Source organism: Callionymus lyra, chromosome 4 (assembly GCF_982586985.1).
Source record: "Callionymus lyra chromosome 4, fCalLyr1.hap1.1, whole genome shotgun sequence".
Lineage (NCBI taxonomy): Eukaryota > Metazoa > Chordata > Actinopteri > Syngnathiformes > Callionymidae > Callionymus > Callionymus lyra.
Window position 1 is genome coordinate 38,506,789 of NC_141821.1, and position 21,385 is coordinate 38,528,173.

General features: G+C 40.7%; 2 protein-coding genes across 6 annotated transcripts in view; both read left to right on the forward strand.

Annotated features, from left to right (window-relative positions):
• The window catches only part of kdm6ba (lysine (K)-specific demethylase 6B, a), a 74,345-nt gene extending 66,955 nt beyond the window's left edge, over positions 1-7,390 (forward strand). For all 5 annotated transcript variants that reach the window (XM_087790164.1, XM_087790163.1, XM_087790165.1 and 2 more), the window contains 12 exons: positions 24-150; positions 250-355; positions 897-1,102; positions 1,171-1,268; positions 3,377-3,445; positions 3,610-3,758; positions 3,841-3,955; positions 4,017-4,204; positions 4,276-4,417; positions 5,783-5,909; positions 5,976-6,146; positions 6,231-7,390. In XM_087790164.1, coding sequence (XP_087646290.1) covers positions 24-150; positions 250-355; positions 897-1,102; positions 1,171-1,268; positions 3,377-3,445; positions 3,610-3,758; positions 3,841-3,955; positions 4,017-4,204; positions 4,276-4,417; positions 5,783-5,909; positions 5,976-6,146; positions 6,231-6,257 — 1,525 coding nt within the window. In that variant the 3' untranslated portion in view covers positions 6,258-7,390. The remainder of the gene's footprint in view (positions 1-23; positions 151-249; positions 356-896; positions 1,103-1,170; positions 1,269-3,376; positions 3,446-3,609; positions 3,759-3,840; positions 3,956-4,016; positions 4,205-4,275; positions 4,418-5,782; positions 5,910-5,975; positions 6,147-6,230) is intronic.
• Positions 7,391-17,849: 10,459 nt separating this feature from the next.
• tmem88b (transmembrane protein 88 b) lies at positions 17,850-21,385 on the forward strand. Its single transcript, XM_087788321.1, has 3 exons — positions 17,850-18,018; positions 19,615-20,010; positions 21,110-21,385. Exons 1-3 carry the CDS (start codon positions 17,851-17,853, stop codon positions 21,383-21,385), a joined length of 840 nt encoding a protein of 279 aa, XP_087644447.1. The 5' UTR covers position 17,850.

The following is a 21,385-nucleotide window of genomic DNA, read 5'->3' on the forward strand; positions in this document are numbered from 1 at the left end:
TCTGGTGTCGTTTCTATTCTCAGGGTTGCCAGAGTAAAGGGGAAGTTCCGGGAATCGTTCCTGCTGCCGGCATTTTCTGTCAAACCATTGATGTCTTCGGGGGAACCCATCTCACAAGAGAAGCTCAACCCTCCAACACCAAGCATCTATGTGAGTCCACAGATGGTCAACATCCCTCAATAACACCTGAAACGACAAGATGAACTACACAAATATCATTGATTATTGACATTGTGTTTATTCTATCAGCTGGAGAGTAAGAGAGACGCCTTCTCACCCGTCCTGCTGCAGTTCTGCACTGATCCAAAGAACCCTGTGACCGTGATTCGTGGACTGGCAGGATCTCTGCGCCTCAGTAAGTTTGTGATAAATGCTACCAAGTTGATTGGTGATATCGGTACCAAACCAGTACATTTGAAACGGAGTGCTAAAACCAAGAGTGTTCAAACTTTTATCCAAGAAGGGCCACATTTGATGAAAGAAGCATTACCTTCAATGAGTTCACAGAATTTAGACATGAAAGAAACCCTGGGACCTAGCATAGGCACGGCGCAGCTTTGTGTTTTTATATGACTAATAATCCTGTTGTTAAAATCAACAGGTCTAAGATTTTAATTTTACAATTCAACTTTTTTTTTTTTTATTCTCTTCTCCAATCAAACAATAACCGAGACCACAGGCATGAGATCTGCTAGCAAGCAGCACACAGGCCCGGGCTGCAAACTGGACATGCCTGGCTTAAACTTAAAGAATGTCAAACTCATAAAATTTGTTAATAAACATTTTGAGCTCTTTCTTTTTCTCTAATAATTAAATGATTTAGAAGTATAATTGAACCCCTGTGTATGAGTATTATTTCAGTCTTGAACACAAACTTCTCTCTCTCTCTTCTCCAGATCTGGGTCTTTTCTCCACAAAGTCTCTAGTGGAGGCCAATGCCGAGCAGGCTGTGGAGGTGCGAACGCAGGTTCAGCAGCCCGCTGATGAGAACTGGGATGCCAGTGGGACGGGCCAAACCTGGCCCTGCGAGAGCAGCCGCTCCCACACCACCATCGCCAAGTATGCCCAGTATCAAGCATCCAGTTTCCAAGAGAGCCTCCAGGTACACACACACTGTCACTGCACATGCACTCATGAAACATACACCTGCTAACATTGGTGTGACTGTAGGAGGAGAAAGAAAGTGATGAAGAAGATGAGGACATAGAGAAAAAGCCAACTTCCAGTGTTGATACTCCAATCAAAGAGTGCACTAAAGATGGGAACAGGTAAAATGTTTACAAAGAGGTTGATATAAAGTTGACACTTCCCAGTCTCACTTATTACCACAATCTGCTTACTTATGGTGCCTGTCAGTACAGGATCAGTGCAGCCTAAAGTATCCCGACTGCGCATGTGCTGTGATGTCGCAAACTTGATGACGTCACTATTGTTTTCAGAGACGAAGCTCGTTCAGCCTATAGTATTGCGGCTGGGCATGCGCAGGATTTGCTAGACAGCGTTTTGAAACTCTTTTCCATGGAGAGTCAAACTAATCCAACAGTGATTTAAAAGATATTTACGTGCTGTAATGAAGTAAACATACAACAAAGATCCGCCCTTTGTTTACTTCATTAGTATTTTATTCACATCGCTATTATTAAACGGATCATAGATAAATGTTTTGACAGAGAATAATTGAATCTAAATATAAACTTGAGTAACGACACAAACAGATACAAACAAGAAATTTGTTTGAAAATAATTGATCCAATAATTAGCTTCATTAGTATTCAGTTATTTCTATGTAGCATTTTATGATGTATAAAATATTACGTTTTATCAACGCTCGTAGTTAATTCATCTTCATTTAAGTTCATTTTTATACATATTACTACAATCTATTGGCCTTTTAGTATAACTAAATCGATGATTCTAAATAATTTAAATTGTTGTAGATTTAATAATACAGAATATTCCAACTATAGAGTAGGAATTAAAATAATAAGAGTATTGATAGGGCAAAATATTTTATACATCACCAATGTGTTACCTTACTTGTTAATACCAGACCCTTAGTCAACGTCCCCACTTGAAGTCTATTTTCATGTATTTATTATGTTTGACGGTATTATAATAATATTGTTATCATTACTATAAAACCAATAATACATCGTACTTGAAAATAAATATTAAGTTAACGACGTTTAGTTAGTTAGATAATCATCAAGTGTTTACTTCATTAGAGCACTTAAATATGTTTTAAATCATTGTTGGATTTCTTTGACTCTCTAGGTTAAAATTTGAAAACGCTCTCTAGCAAATCCTGCACAGCCGCGATACTGTAGGCTGTACAAGCTTTGTCTCTGTGAGAGAACCGTGACGTCGGCAAGTTTGCGGCGTAACCGCACATGCGCAGCCGGGATACTGTAGGCTGCCCCGATCCTGTACTGACAGTACCAACAAGAACACCAGTGAAGTCCCATGCCACCTTTCTACACACTGCTCTATTTAGTTACAGCTAATTGGTTTCTACAATACTGAATTCAAATTCTACAAGTAATGGACAGTGATTGGTTGGCTCGGAAGCCAACCATTGTTAGAGCTGTTCATCTCACTGTTGCTGACGGGGCTGGCATCTCATATGCTATGTTTTTTTTTATATATATATATATATATATATATATATATATATATATATATACAGTATATATATATATATATATATAATCATTTAAACCTCAACTTACTTGTAGTAAATTTAATTATTATGTTATTTAGAGTTTATTTACTGTGATAAAGCTTAGTAAGTAGGTTAGTATGTAAGTAAGTAATTAAGTAATATTTATTTATATAGCGCTTTTCGAGACCAGGGTCACAAAGCGCTTAAACAATCAAAACAATACTCAAAAAAGTACATACTTTAAAGATCAAGATAGTACTGAGAACAACACAGGAGTTCGAGAAATTCAAGGAAAAGCCTGAACAAATAGAAACGTCTTAAGATGTTTCTTAAAGGAGTCAGTAGACTCCATCAAGCGCAAAGAGAGAGGAAGATCGTTACTATGTAAGTAATAGTTATTTGTAAAGCACATTTCTAGACCAGGGTCAAAGAGTGCTTTAAACAATCAAAAGCAATACACAGTTAAAAATACATACAAATGTAAAAACTCTAAAAGGCCAAGAAAACATAAGGCAAACACAGGAGTTCCAGAAAATGAGTGATGGTTTTGGAAAAGTTTACAAAATGCAAGGCGGGGTTGTGAGGTCTGAACATGTATTATATATACTGTATAATAATAGTAAGCGATTACTACGTACCACAATTTTGTTTAGGAAACAATCTTGCACTGGACATTATAAATGACATTTATGTTTTCTGAATTTGTATCTGCAGCACAGAACAGAAACAGGTTGGAAAGATCATAAAGTTCGGCACCAACATCGACTTGTCTGACCCTAAAAAGTGAGTTTGTTTGTCCTTCTGTAATCTGGCAGTCATGATTTGTTACTACGAGTTTGCATGTAGCAACTGAGATGTCATTTGAAAGTCAAAGAATCATTTGCTAAAAGTTTTAACAAATTTTTTGATTTACTGAAAACTGTTGATTGATGACGGTTCTGGTTCAGGTGGAAAGCTCAGCTGCAGGAGTTGCAGAAGCTGCCAGCGTTCATGAGAGTCTCATCCAGTGGAAATATGCTGAGTCATGTCGGTCACACCATCCTGGGCATGAACACGGTGCAGTTGTACATGAAGGTGCCAGGCAGCCGCACGCCAGGTACAAACACACACACCAATATTTTAGCTCAAATTGTTAAGTGAATTATTTTGAAGGTTTTACTTGACTTGTCACTCCTCAGGTCACCAGGAGAACAACAACTTCTGCTCTGTCAACATCAACATCGGCCCCGGAGACTGCGAGTGGTTCTCAGTGCACGAGAACTACTGGCAGGCCATCAACGACTTCTGCGAGAAGTGAGTCTCAAGACGTCGCCAACTCATATGCTGGCAGTCTCCTAATGCGAGTAATCCTTAGGCACGGCGTGGACTACCTGACGGGGTCCTGGTGGCCTGTGTTGGAGGACCTCTACAATGCCAACATCCCAGTGTACCGCTTCATCCAGAGACCAGGCGACCTTGTATGGATCAATGCAGGCACCGTGCACTGGGTTCAGGCCGTTGGTTGGTGCAACAACATTGCTTGGAATGTGGGACCTCTCAATGGTGTGTGTTTTGCCTGAAGAATCTCACACTGTTGATTTGAACATGATCTTATCATCTTCCTGTGATCACAGCGTACCAGTACCAGCTGGCTCTGGAGCGGTTTGAGTGGAACGAAGTCAAGAAGGTCAAGTCCATCGTCCCCATGATCCACGTGTCCTGGAACGTGGCCCGGACCCTCAAGATCACGGACCCGGACACCTACAAGATGCTGAGGTGAGTTGACTCTGTAGTAGAAGTTGCGCCATATGTTCTTGTATATATGGCCAGCAGGGGGACGACATGCCATAAATAATCCCATCAATGTTTGAAGCTATTTCTTAGAGGGATAGTTAACCCAAAATTCAAACTTCACACATGTTTTACTCACCCTCATGTCGACTAAGGGTTTTAATTATTTTTAGAGTGTTCCTATTTAGAGTTATAGACAAAAAGCTATGTTCATTTTAATGTAGCAACTGGTGCTCAGCGGACGAACTTCCTCCAAAAAGACACTTGGAAACATCCATATATACCTCAACACCGCTCGTCTTTAATGTACATTTTGCATTGAAGCTGAGAAGAATTGTCTGGGAAAAGTCTATATTATACGCTCGTTTGTCACAGAAGTTTAAAAAACAATAACAGCGAAACAGGAATTACTCTGGAAGTACTACAGGTAAATATCACGCTTTCAGTGTAGCCAGTACACTGTACACTGAAAGCGCTGTCGATATTTACCTTTGTAGTATTTCCGGTGTTATTCTTTAAACATCTTCCACAAACAAGTTTAAAATATAGCCTTGTTTATTTTTTTCCCAGAATAACTCTTGTCATCAAGGCAAAGGAGTTTTGGATGAACTACATGAAGTGAAAACGGGTGCTTAAGTCCCACATTCCCGTACCATGACATCTGTACTCATACAATTAACTTAGACTGACGTAACTACATATTCATACTCATAATCCACAATCTAAGTGTACGAGACAAGTCACTGAACACAACCTGTTGAAGGTGTGAGTCAAATATTTGTATTGCACCTCAATCACTGTTAAAATAGGTGACTATATTCCACACATTCGTAGCATGAGATCTGTACACGTACTTCAAATGCACATACACATAACTACATATTTGTACCTAGTACAGATCTCATGTTACAGGGATGTGGATTTTTTTAACTCCATAGAGCTAACCCTTTAGACTTGAAGTTGGCATATAAATAAAACGTTTTTTCTCCAAATTCAATATTTCTAAGAATTTTAACACATTAAAATTCATATCAATGTTAGTACATTTGAACACAATGAATATATAAATAAAGTGATTGGATTTGAAGTGCACTTTTATGTCCATCAAATCCTCTGCATCAAAAAAATGAATTCAACCTTCCAATATACAAATTATTGAAACTATCTAATAAAAACAAATGTAACTTCTTAGTATAGAAATTATTGAATTAGAAATGATTCAATGCTTACAAAGAGCATTTCAATAAAAAAAGTTTCATTTTTGAAATTTTATTTTAAACACTTCATGATAGCAATGACCTACTTCGATCCATCGAACACTAAATTAAAAAATATTTTTGTGTCCGTCAGACACTGTCTACTCCAGTCCATAAAGCACATCCAGATCCTGCGAGATCAGCTGGTTTCTGACGGGAAGAAGATTTCCTATCAGGGTCGAGTCAAAGATGAGCCAGCGTACTACTGCAACGAGTGTGACGTGAGTGTGATCATCAGCAGCACCTTTATTTTCTGACTCCATGTTACTCACGTGTGTGTGTGGCAGTTGGAGGTGTTCAACCTGCTGTTCGTGACGAGCGAAAGTAGCAGCAGGAAGTCGTACGTGGTTCACTGTGAAGGCTGTGCACGTCAGCGGAGTCCAAACCTGAACAACGTGGTGGTTCTGGAGCAGTACTCTATCGAGGAGCTGATGACCGCTTACGACTCCTTCAGCCTGGTGGGCCACACACATGTTTGAAACGTCCTGTTTCATTAACCAGAATCATGAATTCTGACGTTTTTGCTCCGCTTCCTCCTGCAGACCTCGGCCTCCTCCTCGTCCCGGTGACAGAGCCCTTCCTGTGTCTTCTCAGAGCCATAAAACCAAAAATATAAGACTCAGTTTTGAACGTTTACCAATCATCACTGTTTACAACGATAACCGCCAACAAGACCAGTTTACGTTCACGATGGTGCTCTTTCCGAGGTGCTATTGGTAAAATATCTCTGGAGGAATTTAAGTTCTTTATCGGACTCGTTTTTGTCCGTTTTTTCTTGAACAATGTTGTAAATGTTTTTGGTTTTTTTGGTCGTGAGGTGCTGTTTCTTCTTGTTGATAATAATTTATTGTATTGTTTGTAACCTCGATCAGCCTGATACTACACCACATTGGCCTTTCACTTGTATTTAGAAAATTTTTAAAAATACTAATGATAGAGATTTTTCTAATGCATTATAGAAACATACAGCTGAATGCTTCATACGGGTTTAACAAACGTTGTTTTCTTAAAGGGGCGGGGTTTATCTTGTCAGATTTTATATGTACATCCTTTCTGAAATTTAGTTTTTTCCTCGTATTATTTGACCTATTGAAGAATACTTTGTTGTTTTGTGTTTCTGTTTGGGTCAGGAAGAGGGTCATTGTATATGTAAGTTAAACATTCCCTCTATTTATTGCATATTGATGTTTCCCTGTTTTCAAAGTCGAAAACCTTTATTTTGGTTTGTTTTTCTTAACTTTTTACTGCGTGTTCTGTGCTAACACGATGTCTCTCTGGTGCTCTGAAATTTTCCTCCCTGCTCTTCTGATATATATGAAATATCTCTATCTTGAATATAGCGCCATCTCTCTGTAGACAATAGGCACTGCTCACGTATAGAAGAACAGAGTGCTGTGTTTGTACGGAACAAAGAAAATCACTTCTCCAAAGTGTTCTTGAGATTTTCTTTTTTTTTATATATAATGATGTAGATTTGAACAGGATAGATGGTGCTACACGTTCACTTGGAACGACTTTTTTTGTTTGTTTTATTTGAGATTTCTATTTTTCCTGTTGCAATACTTCTTCTCTTTGTGGTCGTTTATTTATAACTGCACTGTTAGTTCACACACACACAAACACACACAAAACTGAGCCAGACTTGTCTTAAACACTTGTGAACTTGTGTGAAATTATGACCAATAATAAACGCTTTTTGAATAAACTAAAGTTGTCTGTTTTCAGCACATGCCTTTATCCAAAAATTCCTTACACGAACTATGAAAAATTATATCGTTTTACGAGTTATAATTGATCTATTTAGCTTTGATTTTCATTGCCTCCATGGGTCACGTTCCCGATCCCATGTCACTGGAGGAAATCCTGCTGCATGGTACGGAGGAAGTCGCCTAATCCGTCCATCCTCCTTTACGGGCCGCGGCTCTCCTCACAGAATAATTTTTTTTTTCATCACAATCTGATGATGTCGTTTTGCATTCGCATGACAAACTTGTGGGAATATAAATGATCGATAGATACTTACTTTATTAATCCCCCAAAGTAGAAATGCAGTTGTCCGACAGCAATAACACATCACTACATGTACAACTATCAAAAAAATACAATAAATACACACAACATATATAAATAAATACATAATTCGAAAGTTAAAGTGAATGTTAAGAAAGGGACAGGGGAGCGTGTTGCTGTGGTTAGTCTTCTCAGCCACCAATGGTGGTGTTGAGCAAATTGCGGGTGACAGGGCTTTGGTTTTTTAATAAACACACTTGAGCTTTGAATATAAATAATTTACAACATCTAATAGAATATCTTTCAGGAAACATCTTAAAACATTTTTATTTGTTCAGGCTTTTCCTTGATTTTCTGGAACTCTGTGTTGTTCTCAGTATTATCTTGACTTTTAAAGTATATATTTTATTGAGTATTGTTTTGATTGTTTAGTTTGATTTGCTTTGTGACCCTGGTCTGGAAAAGCGCTATATAAATACAAATTACTTACTAACTTACTAAGAAAAATGTATCATTGTTAGAACTTACTGGCGCCCCCTTGTCGGAGGTTTGTTGTTTGTTGTCAAAACGACACGTTTCTTCATTGAAAAATTTCAAAATGTATCGAGTATTTTGTTCTTTTGGTGCTTCGCCCTCTAACTGCTTCACTATTAGTTTATCCTCGAGGCCCTGCCTGGTCTCTGAGAAAGCTCAAAAAATGCCACCCAGCTGGGTGCAGCCCACTTCCTTTAAGAGGTGTCGAATACCCACCGCACTACCTCCTTTTCAACTCAGTAGAAATCTCCTGATAGTGAAAAACAAAAAGATTACAGTGGAATGTAATGATGGCTAATTAATATTGTAGTGGACAAATGTGTGTGCATGACTTGCTAAGCCTCCCTAGAGAGGGGGGACACACAGAGGTTAGGTTAGGTTAGGTAGAAATTTAATGATCCCTCAGGAGGTCTCCTTCCGGAAATTGTTTTTTTCCAAATTATCCACAGCAAATTTTCATAAAAAATAATCAAAATAAAATAAGAACAAGAACAAGGAGAAATAAAGAGAAAGTACAGGATGATACAATCTAAGTCTAAAGATAAAGATAAAGAACAAAGATAAAAGAAAAACAACAAAGACAAAGGATACAGAGATTAACATAGAACTGAACATCATTATACTTTTACTCCACTCCTGCCCCCGAACTCAGAATTGTACAATTTAATAGCCCGAGATATGAATGAGTCCTTGAGTCTATTTTTTTTGCACCCGGGAAGGAGCATTCATACACTCAATCTGCTTCTCTGCTCACTGATGACATTGCTGAGAGGATGACTGTCATCATCCATGATGGACAGTAGTTTGTCGAGTGATCTCCTCTCAGCAACTGTCACCAGTGAGTCCAGCTTCATGCCAACCACAGAGCCAGCCTTTCTGATCAATCTGTCCAACCTGTTGACTCTTGGAAACATGGTAAAACATGCAGAGGAGCTTCTTGCAGATGTTAAGTGATCGAAGCCTCCTCAGAAAGTACAGTCTACTCTGAACTCTCTTATAAATTAACTCTGCAGCGAGAATTCTGACCCGCTCAAGTAGGAGAACTCACATTTCTCCGATCCTTAAAACTCTTCACTGGCTTCCAGTTTCTTTCAGGATCAACTTTAAAATTCTGGTTCTTACTTTCAGAGCTATTCATGGTCAGGCTCCTCCTTACATCACTGATCTGATCCAGCCTTACACCCCAGCTCGGTCTCTGAGGTCTGTGGATCAGAATCTACTTATGGTTCCACGCACACGGCTCAGGACCAGAGGAGAGAAATCTTTTCAGGCTGTTGCTCCTAAGCTTTGGAACAATCTTCCTCTCTCTTTGCGCTTGATGGAGTCTACTGACTCCTTTAAGAAACATCTTAAGACGTTTCTATTTGTTCAGGCTTTTCCTTGAATTTCTCGAACTCTTGTGTTGTTCTCGGTGTTGTCTTGATCTTTGAAGTATGTACTGTTTTGAGTATTGTTTTGATTGTTAAAGCGCTTTGTGACCCTGGTCTCGAAAAGCGCTATATAAATAAATATTACTTACTTACTTACTTATAAACATGGTCTGTGTTGCAGTACTAGTCCAGTTTACTGTCCAGCCACACACCGAGGTACTTATAGTTATCAACTATCTCCACCTCGTCGCGTCTGATGGACACTGGACGTGGCTTTGTCCAGGACCTCCCGAAGTCCAAGACCAGCTCCTTGGTCTTTGAGGTGTTCAGCTGCAAGTGGTTCCTCTCACCCCAGTCCACAAAGTCGCGTATTAGACTCCTATACTCGTCTTCGTTGTTGTCCCTGATGCATCCAACAATGGCAGTGTCGTCAGGATACTTCTGGACGAGACTCAGCTCTGAGTTGTAGCAGAAGTCTGAAGTGTAGATGGTGAAGAGGAGAGGGGCCAGTAGTGTCACCTGAGGTGCTCCTGTACTGCACACCACAGTGTCAGACGTGATGTCCTTCAGCCTGACGTACTGTGGTCGATCAGTAAAATAATCCGTAATCCAGGAGACCAGACCAGGGTCCACATGCATCTGTGTCAATTTGTCCTGCAGCAGAATGGGCTGGATAGTGTTGAAGGCACTAGAAAAGTCCAGGAACAGGATCCTCACTGAACCGCTTCCTTTATCCAGGTGGGAGTAGGTCCGATGCAGGAGGTGAAGGATGGCATCTTCTACATCAACTGCTGGCCGGTAGGCAAATTGCAGGGGGTCTTGTGCGTGCTGGACCTTTGGCCTTAGGTGTTTGAGGACCTGCCGCTCCAGTGTCTTCATCAGCTGTGAAGTCAGTGCCACCGGTCTGTAATTGTTCAGCTCGCTCGGCCGGATCTTTTTCAGGACTGGAACGATACAGGAAGTCTTCCACAGGGTTGGCACTTAGACTGAGGTTGAAGATATGCTGGAGCGGCTCAGCTAGTTCAGCAGCGCAGGTCTTTAGCAGTCGAGCAGACACCTTGTCAGGACCAGCAGCCTTCCCTGGACGAATCCTCCAAAGTACATTGTGTACCTGTAGTGAGGTGAAGCTGGGAAGTGGTTGTGTGGAGGTGAGGGGGGCACAACAAGGTGGGGCAGGTCCTGAAGTGGGCTGCAGTGAGGTGACCTGCTCAAACCTGTTGAAAAAGTTGTTTCGTCCTGTGTTTCGTTTTCCTAGGCCCATTGTCAGCCCATGACAACCCGACGTTCATCAGAGCTTTGTTTCTGACAGAACATTATTCCACTTGGAGTTGCCTGGTTTAACTTCATTCTATATGACAGAGGGAAGTGATCAGGCTGGGCTATGTGCTCCAGTTTGACCATCAACCCCCACACTTTTCAGGGATTCTCTGGCGCGGAGGGCCAACCGGCGAGGGACAGCCAGTAAACCAGTAGGAGGACAGTGCATCAGGGTAAGCCCTTGCCCCGGAAGACCCCCCGGCCACCAGGCCACCACCCCGCCCACAACAGGGAACCATAGGAAGACAGTCCAGAGGGATAGAAAGTCACCACATTACTGTGGCTTCCCTGTAACAGCCACACCCGCCGGCCTATAGCCCATGTCTCTGCCCACTGTGTGGCACCAGGGAGGACAGCAGCATTACACGGGTGGTCCATGGTCTCTGTGGTACCAAGGGTCTGCCTACCGCTCCTACCGGCCGGCCACCGTCCCTATGAGCGAGTTTCCTTGTACAATATGGTGCAGGTGTGTAAATTCCTTTTCCTTCCAGCTGCTGAAGTTAATCATTATTTTGTTGATAGTAAAATCTGGGTTCAGCCACATGGGTGAGTGGATTGAAGGGGCTATTTTTTTTAAGGTTCTCCACCAAGCCTTTAAGGTTGTATTTATGGTCAGAGTTTTAAAACATTGGTGATTTTTAGTAGTTTGAGTAATAAATGGAAGATCTGATTGTAGGTTGTTACAATGAGCAAGTTCTTTGTCAAGCCAGGATCCAGACTTTGGATCTTTTAGCCACTGGCTTAGATATTTTAGCTGTTAGGATAGATGATAAAGTTCAAAATTTGGAGCTTCAAGTCCACCTTGTGTCTTTGGTTTTTGCAATGTAGTTAATTTTATTCTTGGAGTTTTATTTTTCCAGTATAATTTGCGATGGGTGCAGCCCACTACCTCCTTTTCAACTCAGTAGAAAGCTCCTGACAATGAAAAGCAAAAAGATTACAGTGGAATGTAATGATGGCAAATGAATACTGAAGTGGACAAAAATATGTGTGCATGACGTGCTAAGCCTCCCTGGAGAGGGGACACACTTGTTAGTAGAAATTGTTAACTGCAGAGTTTAAATTGTAAGATGTTTAATGTGCTAGTGTGTTAGTGGGTGAAATGTGAAACATAGTGTGAAGAAAGGAAAAGATATTACACATGTTAAAACAAAACTAAACATGGGTAAGACGCGAGAGTGAGTATTATCATTTATGTGTTATGGTTTAACATTACCGGGGTCAATTGAGCCGCGATCTAGCCGCAACTTTAAAAAACTTGCACTTTTGTGAAGGTGTTACGGTAGTGAGACAGATAGTTCTACAGTAGAAATACATGAAACTTTGTTTATTAATACATCAAAACCTGCTGAACATGAAATAAAGTCAGATCTTTGTCAACTATTACATTTTTTTTATAAGAATGAATATATATTGTGCTTGATTAACAGTTACATCAATACACTGTACTAAATTGACAATAAATCTATTTTTCTACAGTAAAAATACATGAAAATGTTTTCATAAATACTTCAAAACCTGCTGTAGATGAAAATAAAGTCAGATCTTTGCCAACTATTACGTTTTTTTATAAGAATGAATATATATTGTGCTTGATTAAAAGTGATATCACTATAATGTACTAAAATGACAATACATCTATTTTTCTACAGTAAAAATACATTTAACTTTGTTAAGTAATACTTCAAAACCTGCTGAACATGAAAATAAAGTCAGATCTTTGTCAACTATTACGTTTTCTTTTTATAAGATTAATATATATCATGCTTGATTAACAGTGACATTAATACACTATACTAAATTGACAATAAAACTATTTTTCTACAGTAAATATACATGAAACTTTGTTTATTATTACTTCAAAACCTGCTGAACATGGAAATAAAGTCAGATCTTTTTCAACAATTAAGGGTTTTTCATAAGAATGGATATATATCGTGCTTGAAAACAAAATAATAAACAGGGAATTATAACAGATCAGCAGAAATTGGTATTGGAAACAGGATCTTGCATCGGGCCATACTCTGTATACTGTATTACGGCTGCAATATGACTTTTTTCAAATTCTATCGCTGAATAGTTTGTTTTCTTTTAGTGACAGAGGGCTGCCATGTTTTAGTCGCTCACATCGGCGTCTCGCGAGAACGGGAATCACAGCGTCATCTCAGTGTTTCACTTGACTTCTTTTCGGCTACTCCCTGGCGCTCAGGACCTCCACAAAGTGTGTGGACGCAGCACTGAAGCCAATGAAAACAAGTGGGGTGAGGATCTTGACCTATCTGGACGACTGGTTGATATTCTAGCCAGGTCAGAAGCAGAGAGTCAAGCTTTGAAGGAAAGACGCAATTACTTTATCTACAGATAAAATGAAGACCAGTAACTGTTTTAATTTCAATCGTACAAAAAAGAGATAGGACTAAGAACATTTCAATAGAATATTTAAAAACTTCTTTTTGTCCTTATATAAAATATAATTTGTTTTTCTGACGCTTATATTGAATCATTTAATACTCAATATTTATCTTTTCACCATAATATGTTCAGACGAGGCGCAGACAAGGACGGCAGCCTCTCCGGTAGCTCTGCAGCAATAATCAATAACTTTTCTTTTTTTTTATTAATAATTTTTATTATATTTTTTTGATGGATACTTTTGAACATGGAGAGAATCGTCTTGTTTACTCGAGAGAGGATCTGCTGTCACTGAAGTCAATGGCATGGGTTGGAGATCGTCATGATATCCCGATTGGAACTTCAGCGCTGGTATCGTGAATGTAGAGCCGGCAAGAGAATAAAGGCTAAGCTAACAGACAATCCGGGACGTCACAGACCATCGATCGCCACGATCAGATGGGGAACATGAAGTCACTGACAAACAAGATCGACGAGCTGTCTACCCTCAACAACCAGCGGATCAACCGAGAGAGCAGCTTGTTGAACTTCACAGAGACGAGGCTCACTCAGCTGAGCCCGGACGCTAACGCGGATCTGTCGGGGTTCCCCACCATAAGAGATGGAAGAGATAACATGGAACATGTCCCCCCTTATGGTGGTGAATAAACGCTGGTGTAGCCCAGGGCATGTTACTTGGAAGAAAGTCTTGTGTTGTAAGAATTTAGAACTGTTGGCTGTCAGCCTGCGGCCACATTACCTACCAGGTCTACCACCTTCAGTTACAGTACACTCCTCTGGTGCAAAGACAGACTGTCACCACTAGGACAATCAGAAAGTGGATACCAGCGGTGGAGGGCGCCATCAGAGACTGCTTTGACAGAATTATGCTGACAACACTGCCATTGTCTGATACATGACTTTGTGGACTGGAGTGAGAGGAACCACTTGCAGCTGAACACATCAGAGACCAAGGAGCTGGTCTGGGACTTTGGGTGGTCAAAGACAAAGCCACGTCCAGTGTCCATCAGAGATGACGAGGTGGAGATAGCTGACAACTATAAATACCTTGGTGTGTGGCTGGACAGTAAACTGGACTGGTCCTGCAACACAGCCCATGTTTATAAGAAAGTTCAGCGTAGACTGTACTTTCTGAGGAGGCTCTTTTCATTTAACATCTGCAGGAAACTCCTCTGCATGTTATAACAGTCTGTGGTGGCCAGTGTCCTGTTTTATGCTGTGGTGTGTTGGGGTGGGAATGTGTCCAAGAGTAGTGTCAACAGGTTGGACAGGTTGATCAGAAGGGCTGGCCCTGTGGTTGGCATGAAGATGCACTCACTGGTGACAGTTTCTGAGAGGAGATCACTCAACAAACTACTGTCAATCATGAATGATGACAGTCATCCTCTGAACACTGTCATCAGTGAGCAGAGAAGCAGATGGAGTGCACGAATGCTCCTTCCCAGATGCAACACTAATAGACTCAGGGACTCATTAATTCCTTGTGCTATTAGATTGTATAATTTGAGGTTTGGGGGCAGGAGTGGAGTGAAAAGATGAGTCTATTCTATTTTAATCTTTGTATCTTTAGTCTTTGTTATTAAGGTAAGGTAAGGTAAGGTAAAACTTTATTTATCCCTCAGGAGGTCTCCTTTGGGAAATTGTTTAATCATTATTATTCTTTGATATATGTTCTTTTTCTTTAGACTTAGATTGTTTCATCTTGCACCTTCTTTTAATAGAAACTTTGTTCTTGTTCTTATTTTTCATGAATCTATTGTCTGTGTTGCCTGTGACTTGTAAAACCCAACTTACCAACTCTTATGTCAATGTCAAAGATGATGGTATTGAAGAAGGAACCAAGAGGTTGTCGGCCGGAAATAACCCTTTATGCCACCACAATGGCAAACGCCGAGGTTTATGAAGCTATAAATCAATATTTATCCACAATCGATGACTGCCATAGATCTAGAGGATGTAGACTAATATCCCACAACATATCACAACAATTCAATATAGACTTGTTGAGAAATAATTAATTAAATTGTATATTTTTTAAACTTCATAAGTGTGTGGAGAATGCTGTTGAGATATGAAATAACCAGTAGCCAATCGAATAAGCTTCCCTTTTGGGTTTAAATACTTGGAAATCTGACACTAAAGGAGTCAGTGCCTCACCAACCACGAACCTCACCGCACAACAATGACAGTAACGTTTATACAAGTGAATTTAACAAAATAAAGCATTTTTTTCAGTCGCTTCACAACATTTGATTAGTTTGATCCAGCGACCTTCCATTCATTAGTTTTTTAACCACCGATTCCCTCATCTCATATGGGCGAAAGGGGGACTGTAGGGGGAAATCAGAGTTAACCAATGTAGGCAGAGACAGATTTACAACCACCACAAAGAAAGGCCACATGTTGCCTCAGCCCGGAAATTAACCAGAAACCTTCTCGTAACCTGTAGCCACCACACCAAACCTAGCCTACTTGGAGATCTTCAAAATCAGCTGTTTTGATTGACAGATGGCAGATCCAATGAAATATTTGAGCGTCTTGACTCAGTGGGCCGTTCATTTTGTAACTAGTAAGTAGGGGTGTAAGAAAATATTGATATAATGATATTTTTATTCACAATACTGTATCGATATTCAATAGCACTGTATCGATATTTAAAAAGACGTATATATTTTCGCTGACGTCACGATCTGCCGCCGGTAAAGCAGCGGCTCAAAAGAGTGAAGATGTGAGCGGATTTGTGAAACAAGAAAGATGAGACAAAATGAAGCAGTTTGCTGTTTTGTAGAGAAGAGATAAACTTTCAGTCAACGAATGAAAGTCAACAATAACAAACGTTGTTGTTAGTGTTGACTGCATCATCAGCAGAGCAGAGTTCACGAGCGAGACTTTGAAAAAAGACACTTTGATCCTTAAATCTCTCCACTGGCTGCCAGTTTCTTTCAGGATGAACTTTAAAATTCTGGTTCTTACTTTCAAAGCTATTCATGGTCTGGCTCCTCCTTACATCACTGATCTGATCCAGCCTTACATCCCAGCTCGGGCTCTGAGGACTGTGGATCAGAATCTGCTGATGGTTCCTCTCACACGGTTCAGGACCAGAGGAGAGAAATCCTTCCAGGCTGTTGCTCCGATCTTTCTCTCCCTCTGCGATTGATGGAGTCTACTGACTCCTTCAAGAAACATCTCAAGACACGTTTAATCATGCAGACTTTTCCCTGATTTTCTGAGACTCCTGTGTTGTTTTAGGTGTTATCTTGACTTTTTAAGTATATATTTTATTAGTTATTGTTTTTATTGTTTGAGCGCTTTGTGACCCTGGTCTGGAAAAGCGCTCTACAAATATAAATTACTTACTGACTTACTTTATTTAAGAGACTTGTTAAAAGAGTTTACTAGGCTGGATAAGCAGCTAGTCGGCGTGAGTGTTTAAAAGTTCAAGTTCAAATTGATAGAAAATGTTAATAGATGTTTTTCTTTGTACCTGCTGGGCTCCTTTTACTTCAGAGGGGAGAGAGTCTGTCTGTCTATGTCTGTAGCCAGGTTCTTTTATCACAATAAAATACCAAAGCCAAAAAATAATATTGTTACTGAGATTACAAGTGAAACGCAGACTGAAAACGCTTTCTGATTGATGCAAACCGCATGTCTAAGACCCAGAGAATCAACATCCTGGCCGTATTTTGCCACAGTTGCACCAAACTCCATGTTATAACAACAGAAGCTTTTGAGCGAGCTAGAGCTAGCTTTGTGGATTTGGTGCCACCTTTCCAATGCCAGGTCACTTCTCCCTTTGTAACCTTTATACCATTCATATAATAAAGACTGTGGGCCACAACATCAACAACGTCGTCATGGTTAGAATTACCCGTCTCTTGAAGTACGTGAGGTCCCACGTGGCCACTGAAGTTGTCACTCCTCCTGCCCAACAACAGGGGATATCATCTCACTGTGAACACAAACCCTCCACAGGGAGTGGACTCAGTAAACAAACAATCATGAAGTCAAAGTGGAGAAAATCAGCATCTGATATGTACAATTATTGACGTCCAGCTCTCATCTTCACTCATCTGCTCCCTGTTGGCTGTAAACAGACACTGCTGTCTCATGTGCAGCCAAGCTAAGATGAAAACAGAACATCAAGGCGGGCATCTGAGCTGCAAAAAAACATTGTTTCACTAAACTTTAAACCGCCATGTGAGGCATCTGAGGCAGAAAGAAGTTGGTCTCAACTTATTAGCCGTTCAATCCCTTTGACCCCCAACATGCAGCACCCATCCCCCATCCTACTGGGCGAGGGAAGGGGGTGCAGCCCTGGATCTGGGAGGTGGAATGCCTGTCCTGAGTGGAGCTGTTGGATAGGGGGCTGATAAGACTGGTGGGTGGAGGGAAAGTGGGATGGACAGCACCCTGGACTTGGTCTTATTTCGGGTGGAGGGGAAGAAGAGCACTGAGGGATAGACAGAAGTCCGACTCACAAAGAGCTACTTCATCTTAAGACGGTCTCTCCTGCTCGTCCATGTGGGCCGAGGAGTCGCACCAGCCGGCACTAGAGGCCGAAGAAACTCAGTACAACTTCTCCGGCTCGAGAAGAGTCGCAGGGAACGGCAGGAATCCAACAGAATTCCAGGGCAGACATGACAAAGGCTTCAGACAGGAGGAGCAACCGCTGGACGTGCAGCAGATTGTGAGTATGACTGTGTGGCCTGACGTGATGACCATTAGTGAGAGTCTCCAGGAGATAAATTAATGCTGTTATCAACAACTTAGTCTTCATTAAACAGCTGACATCCCTAAAGTAACGTCTGCAGCCAGTCTCACTGTTTTTTAGTTTTGATCCCATAGCCTTTCATTGGTTTGCATGAAGGAACTGGTCAAGTCTGCTGTAATGATGAGATCGAACTTTTTATTGCTGTTGCATTTAAACAGAAACTATAACAATTATATTCAGCTAGAGCTGACTTGTGAAAAGTGTAGCTCTGGGGCTGCATGTGGCCCCATGACTGTATTACTGTGGCCCTCATGAGATCAACTTACAAACTATTAAATGTTTGTGATTTGTTTTTTATTAGTTACTGCTTAAAAAACATTGATAAAGTTCATTGGAGACCCCTGCTTTAGATCTTCCCATTTTCTTTCTCGTCACATTAGAGCTTCCTTCTTTTAATGTGGCACCTCAGGAAATTGAAATGTATAACTTATCTGAAAGTTAAATAAAGGTTAGTGATGTGTTGATGAGGCCTCATGAAACAGCTGATGCCAGGTTTACTTAAATAAATAGATCAAATATTATAAAGTGCCATCTAGTGGTCATTCAAAATGAAGACACTGTATCATGATACCTCATCAGCTGTTTCATGAGGCCTCATCAACACATTATTGAGACTATAAAATAAAGTGGGCACTATATGACTTAATTAATATTGTTCTGCTCAACATAATGTGGGTTCTTATAATTATTCTCACAGTAGAATTAGCCACTTGGAAAAGAAGGCCGGGGAAACCCTGGACAGGTCTCCATCCTCCTACTGGGCATATACTATATAGACAACCACTTACCCAAGTTCATACTACTGGGATCTGTAACATTGGTTGTATTATTATCAAACGTATCCACTAGTATGTGTGTCACTGGTCTGCTAAGAACATGAAGAAGTTTATTGATACTAGTTTGTCTCCATGTCTGGTGCTAAGTAATCAGGGCAGCGTCTCGCATCAAACAAAGGACTGTAGAACAAAAGCAATTCTGTCTGCTTCACCCAAACACTGGAGCCCACAATAGAGGTCACTTAATTACTTACACAACCTCTAGTATGGTTTTATAGTCACTAAAAATGTTGCTTGTATGATGGAGCAATAATATTCTTTATTTTATGTTTTTGTTGTTGAGATGATCCGTCCATTTTTAGCTTCTGTAAAAACAGAATTACAATATTTGATCAGGACCAGCTCCTTTAAGGATTTCTTGTATTTAAAAAAAAGGTTCAACTCTGAGTAGTTGAGTTGATTTCTTACTCCTTGTCGAGGGGATCTACCTGATACCATGTGTGGAGTCCAGAAGTCAACTGTCGGACTATGACTTACGTTTGAGAACTTCTCTTGATTTCAGCTCCAGACAGGAAGGTCAGTGTTTTATCATGTCATCATCAAGTCGAGAATTTGAAGTGACGATGATGTGATCCTGATGAAAAGAAGCTGATGAAGGTTTTGTGATAAAGAATGTTTGTGTTCCCATTAGGGCATGTGTACAGGTTTTACACTCTTTTTCTTGTGTCCTCTTCAGTTCAGCGTAAGTGTGGGTGGCACACTTGAGAGGGGGGCTCACCACCAGGCTCTGGACCTGTCTGAGGAGCTGCCAGTGCATCACAACCAACACCAGCACCATCAGAACCAACACCTACATCACTCCAACTCGTTGGCTTCCACCGCAGTGGTAGTTGGCAGAGAGACTTCGTCTTGTGTGGTGGTGCCGCCTCCTTATTGTGTCGCAGAGACCTTGGGAAGCGAGGCACCGCTGGAGCTACGGGGGTCTCTAGACTGCTGGGCCTGCTCGGTGTTGGTGACCGCCCAGAACCTGCTGATAGCTGCCATCAACGCCTGTCTGGCGACGCTGGTCTTCGGAGCGATCCTGACCCCCGCCACCGTCATGGTGGTCTTTGGCTTCCTGTGTCACTCCACGGTGAGTTGAGACGTGACAGTTAGGGTGGGTCCCATTATCTGTCCCAGTTCTCTTTAACAACCGGAGAGTCTTTCTGTTCTTCAAATTCTCACAATCACCTGACCCCAGATTAACTGAGGATTAAGCAGAATCCAGAGAGGAGACTCAGAGTAAGACTTTCTGTTAGAGCTGGACAAACAGCTTGGTCTTAAAACCCGATATGATACTACTCTTACTCACTCTTTGAGGACAGGAGTGAAGAAAGGAAGGACATTAATACCTTTTTTTTTTACCAAAGGCGATACAAGATTTAACTCAACTGATGAGAAAAGATGTGGGTACACCTTCACGTAGTTACAAAAAAGATTTTAGCCAGAAGACCCTTTTCTATGTCTTTAGCAATCGCAGGTGAAGATTAAACCTAAACAAGAAAATACTGATACAATACAATACTCGACTCATAATACTATGTTGAACAGCAAATTATTGATTTGAATAAAAATACATAATATTTATATTTGGCTTTAAAATAACATATTACTTTTACCATAGTGTTTTTACAGTACATATTTCAATGAAGTGCTTATAAAATAAAATAATTGGATTTTCCTTTAATTTCCAATTAATATGCAAAAATTCACAACATTTGTTCATTTTTGTGTTGCAATTTAACTTCCAGTTTCTTGATGGCAGCAGTCATTACATCCTTCGCAGCTAAAGGAACAACAAATTATTGAGACTGACTGACTGAGGATGAGAGGATACAGTCGATATCAGCAGTTTTTAAAGCTGATGTTTGGAAATATTTTGGTTTGAAAACAAATAAAAGCAGTTACTACATCAAGAGTCATGTGGTTATTTCTGCAACACCAGAGTCAAGTGCAGACAAAACTACAAATATATCCTTGTTCCCACAGTATTCAAATATATTGTAATTTATCATATCATTGCCCCTGTATCGTGAGACGTATATAAACATGTTCTAATGTCAAGAACCAACTCTCACTCTTTCATTCAGGGTAATCTTACTTATTATTAAACTTATTTCAGATACATACACATATATAAACTCCTACATCTTTACATACCACTTTGTCTGATCCTCACGTTCTCCTCACAGGTCAGACCAAATGGGAGCCTGTACTGCTCTGACCTTCTCAATGACGGAGGCTGCGTGGCTCTGCTGGTGGTGGGGTTCCTTCTGGTGACTCCCCTCCTGGTCCTGGCGTTGGCAGCCTACTGCCGCCTTGCCAGACATCTGCAGCTGGGCCTCTGCTTCATCCCCTACAGCCGAGCCGTCTACAAGAACCTGCCTGCCAGTCAGCACCACGGTCTTGGAGGAGGCTGCTGCTGTGGTCACAATGACGATAAAGGGATCGGGAAGGTCTGGGTGTGA

What these genes read in the sequence shown, in the direction of transcription:
- tmem88b (XM_087788321.1), top strand. Translation starts at nt 17,851, where the DNA reads ATGTGGGCCGAGGAGTCGCACCAGCCGGCACTAGAGGCCGAAGAAACT. An exon ending in CGCTGGACGTGCAGCAGATT is followed by an intron (nt 18,019 to 19,614) that starts GTGAGTATGACT and finishes TGTCCTCTTCAG; the next exon opens with TTCAGCGTAAGTGTGGGTGG. An exon ending in GCTTCCTGTGTCACTCCACG is followed by an intron (nt 20,011 to 21,109) that starts GTGAGTTGAGAC and finishes TTCTCCTCACAG; the next exon opens with GTCAGACCAAATGGGAGCCT.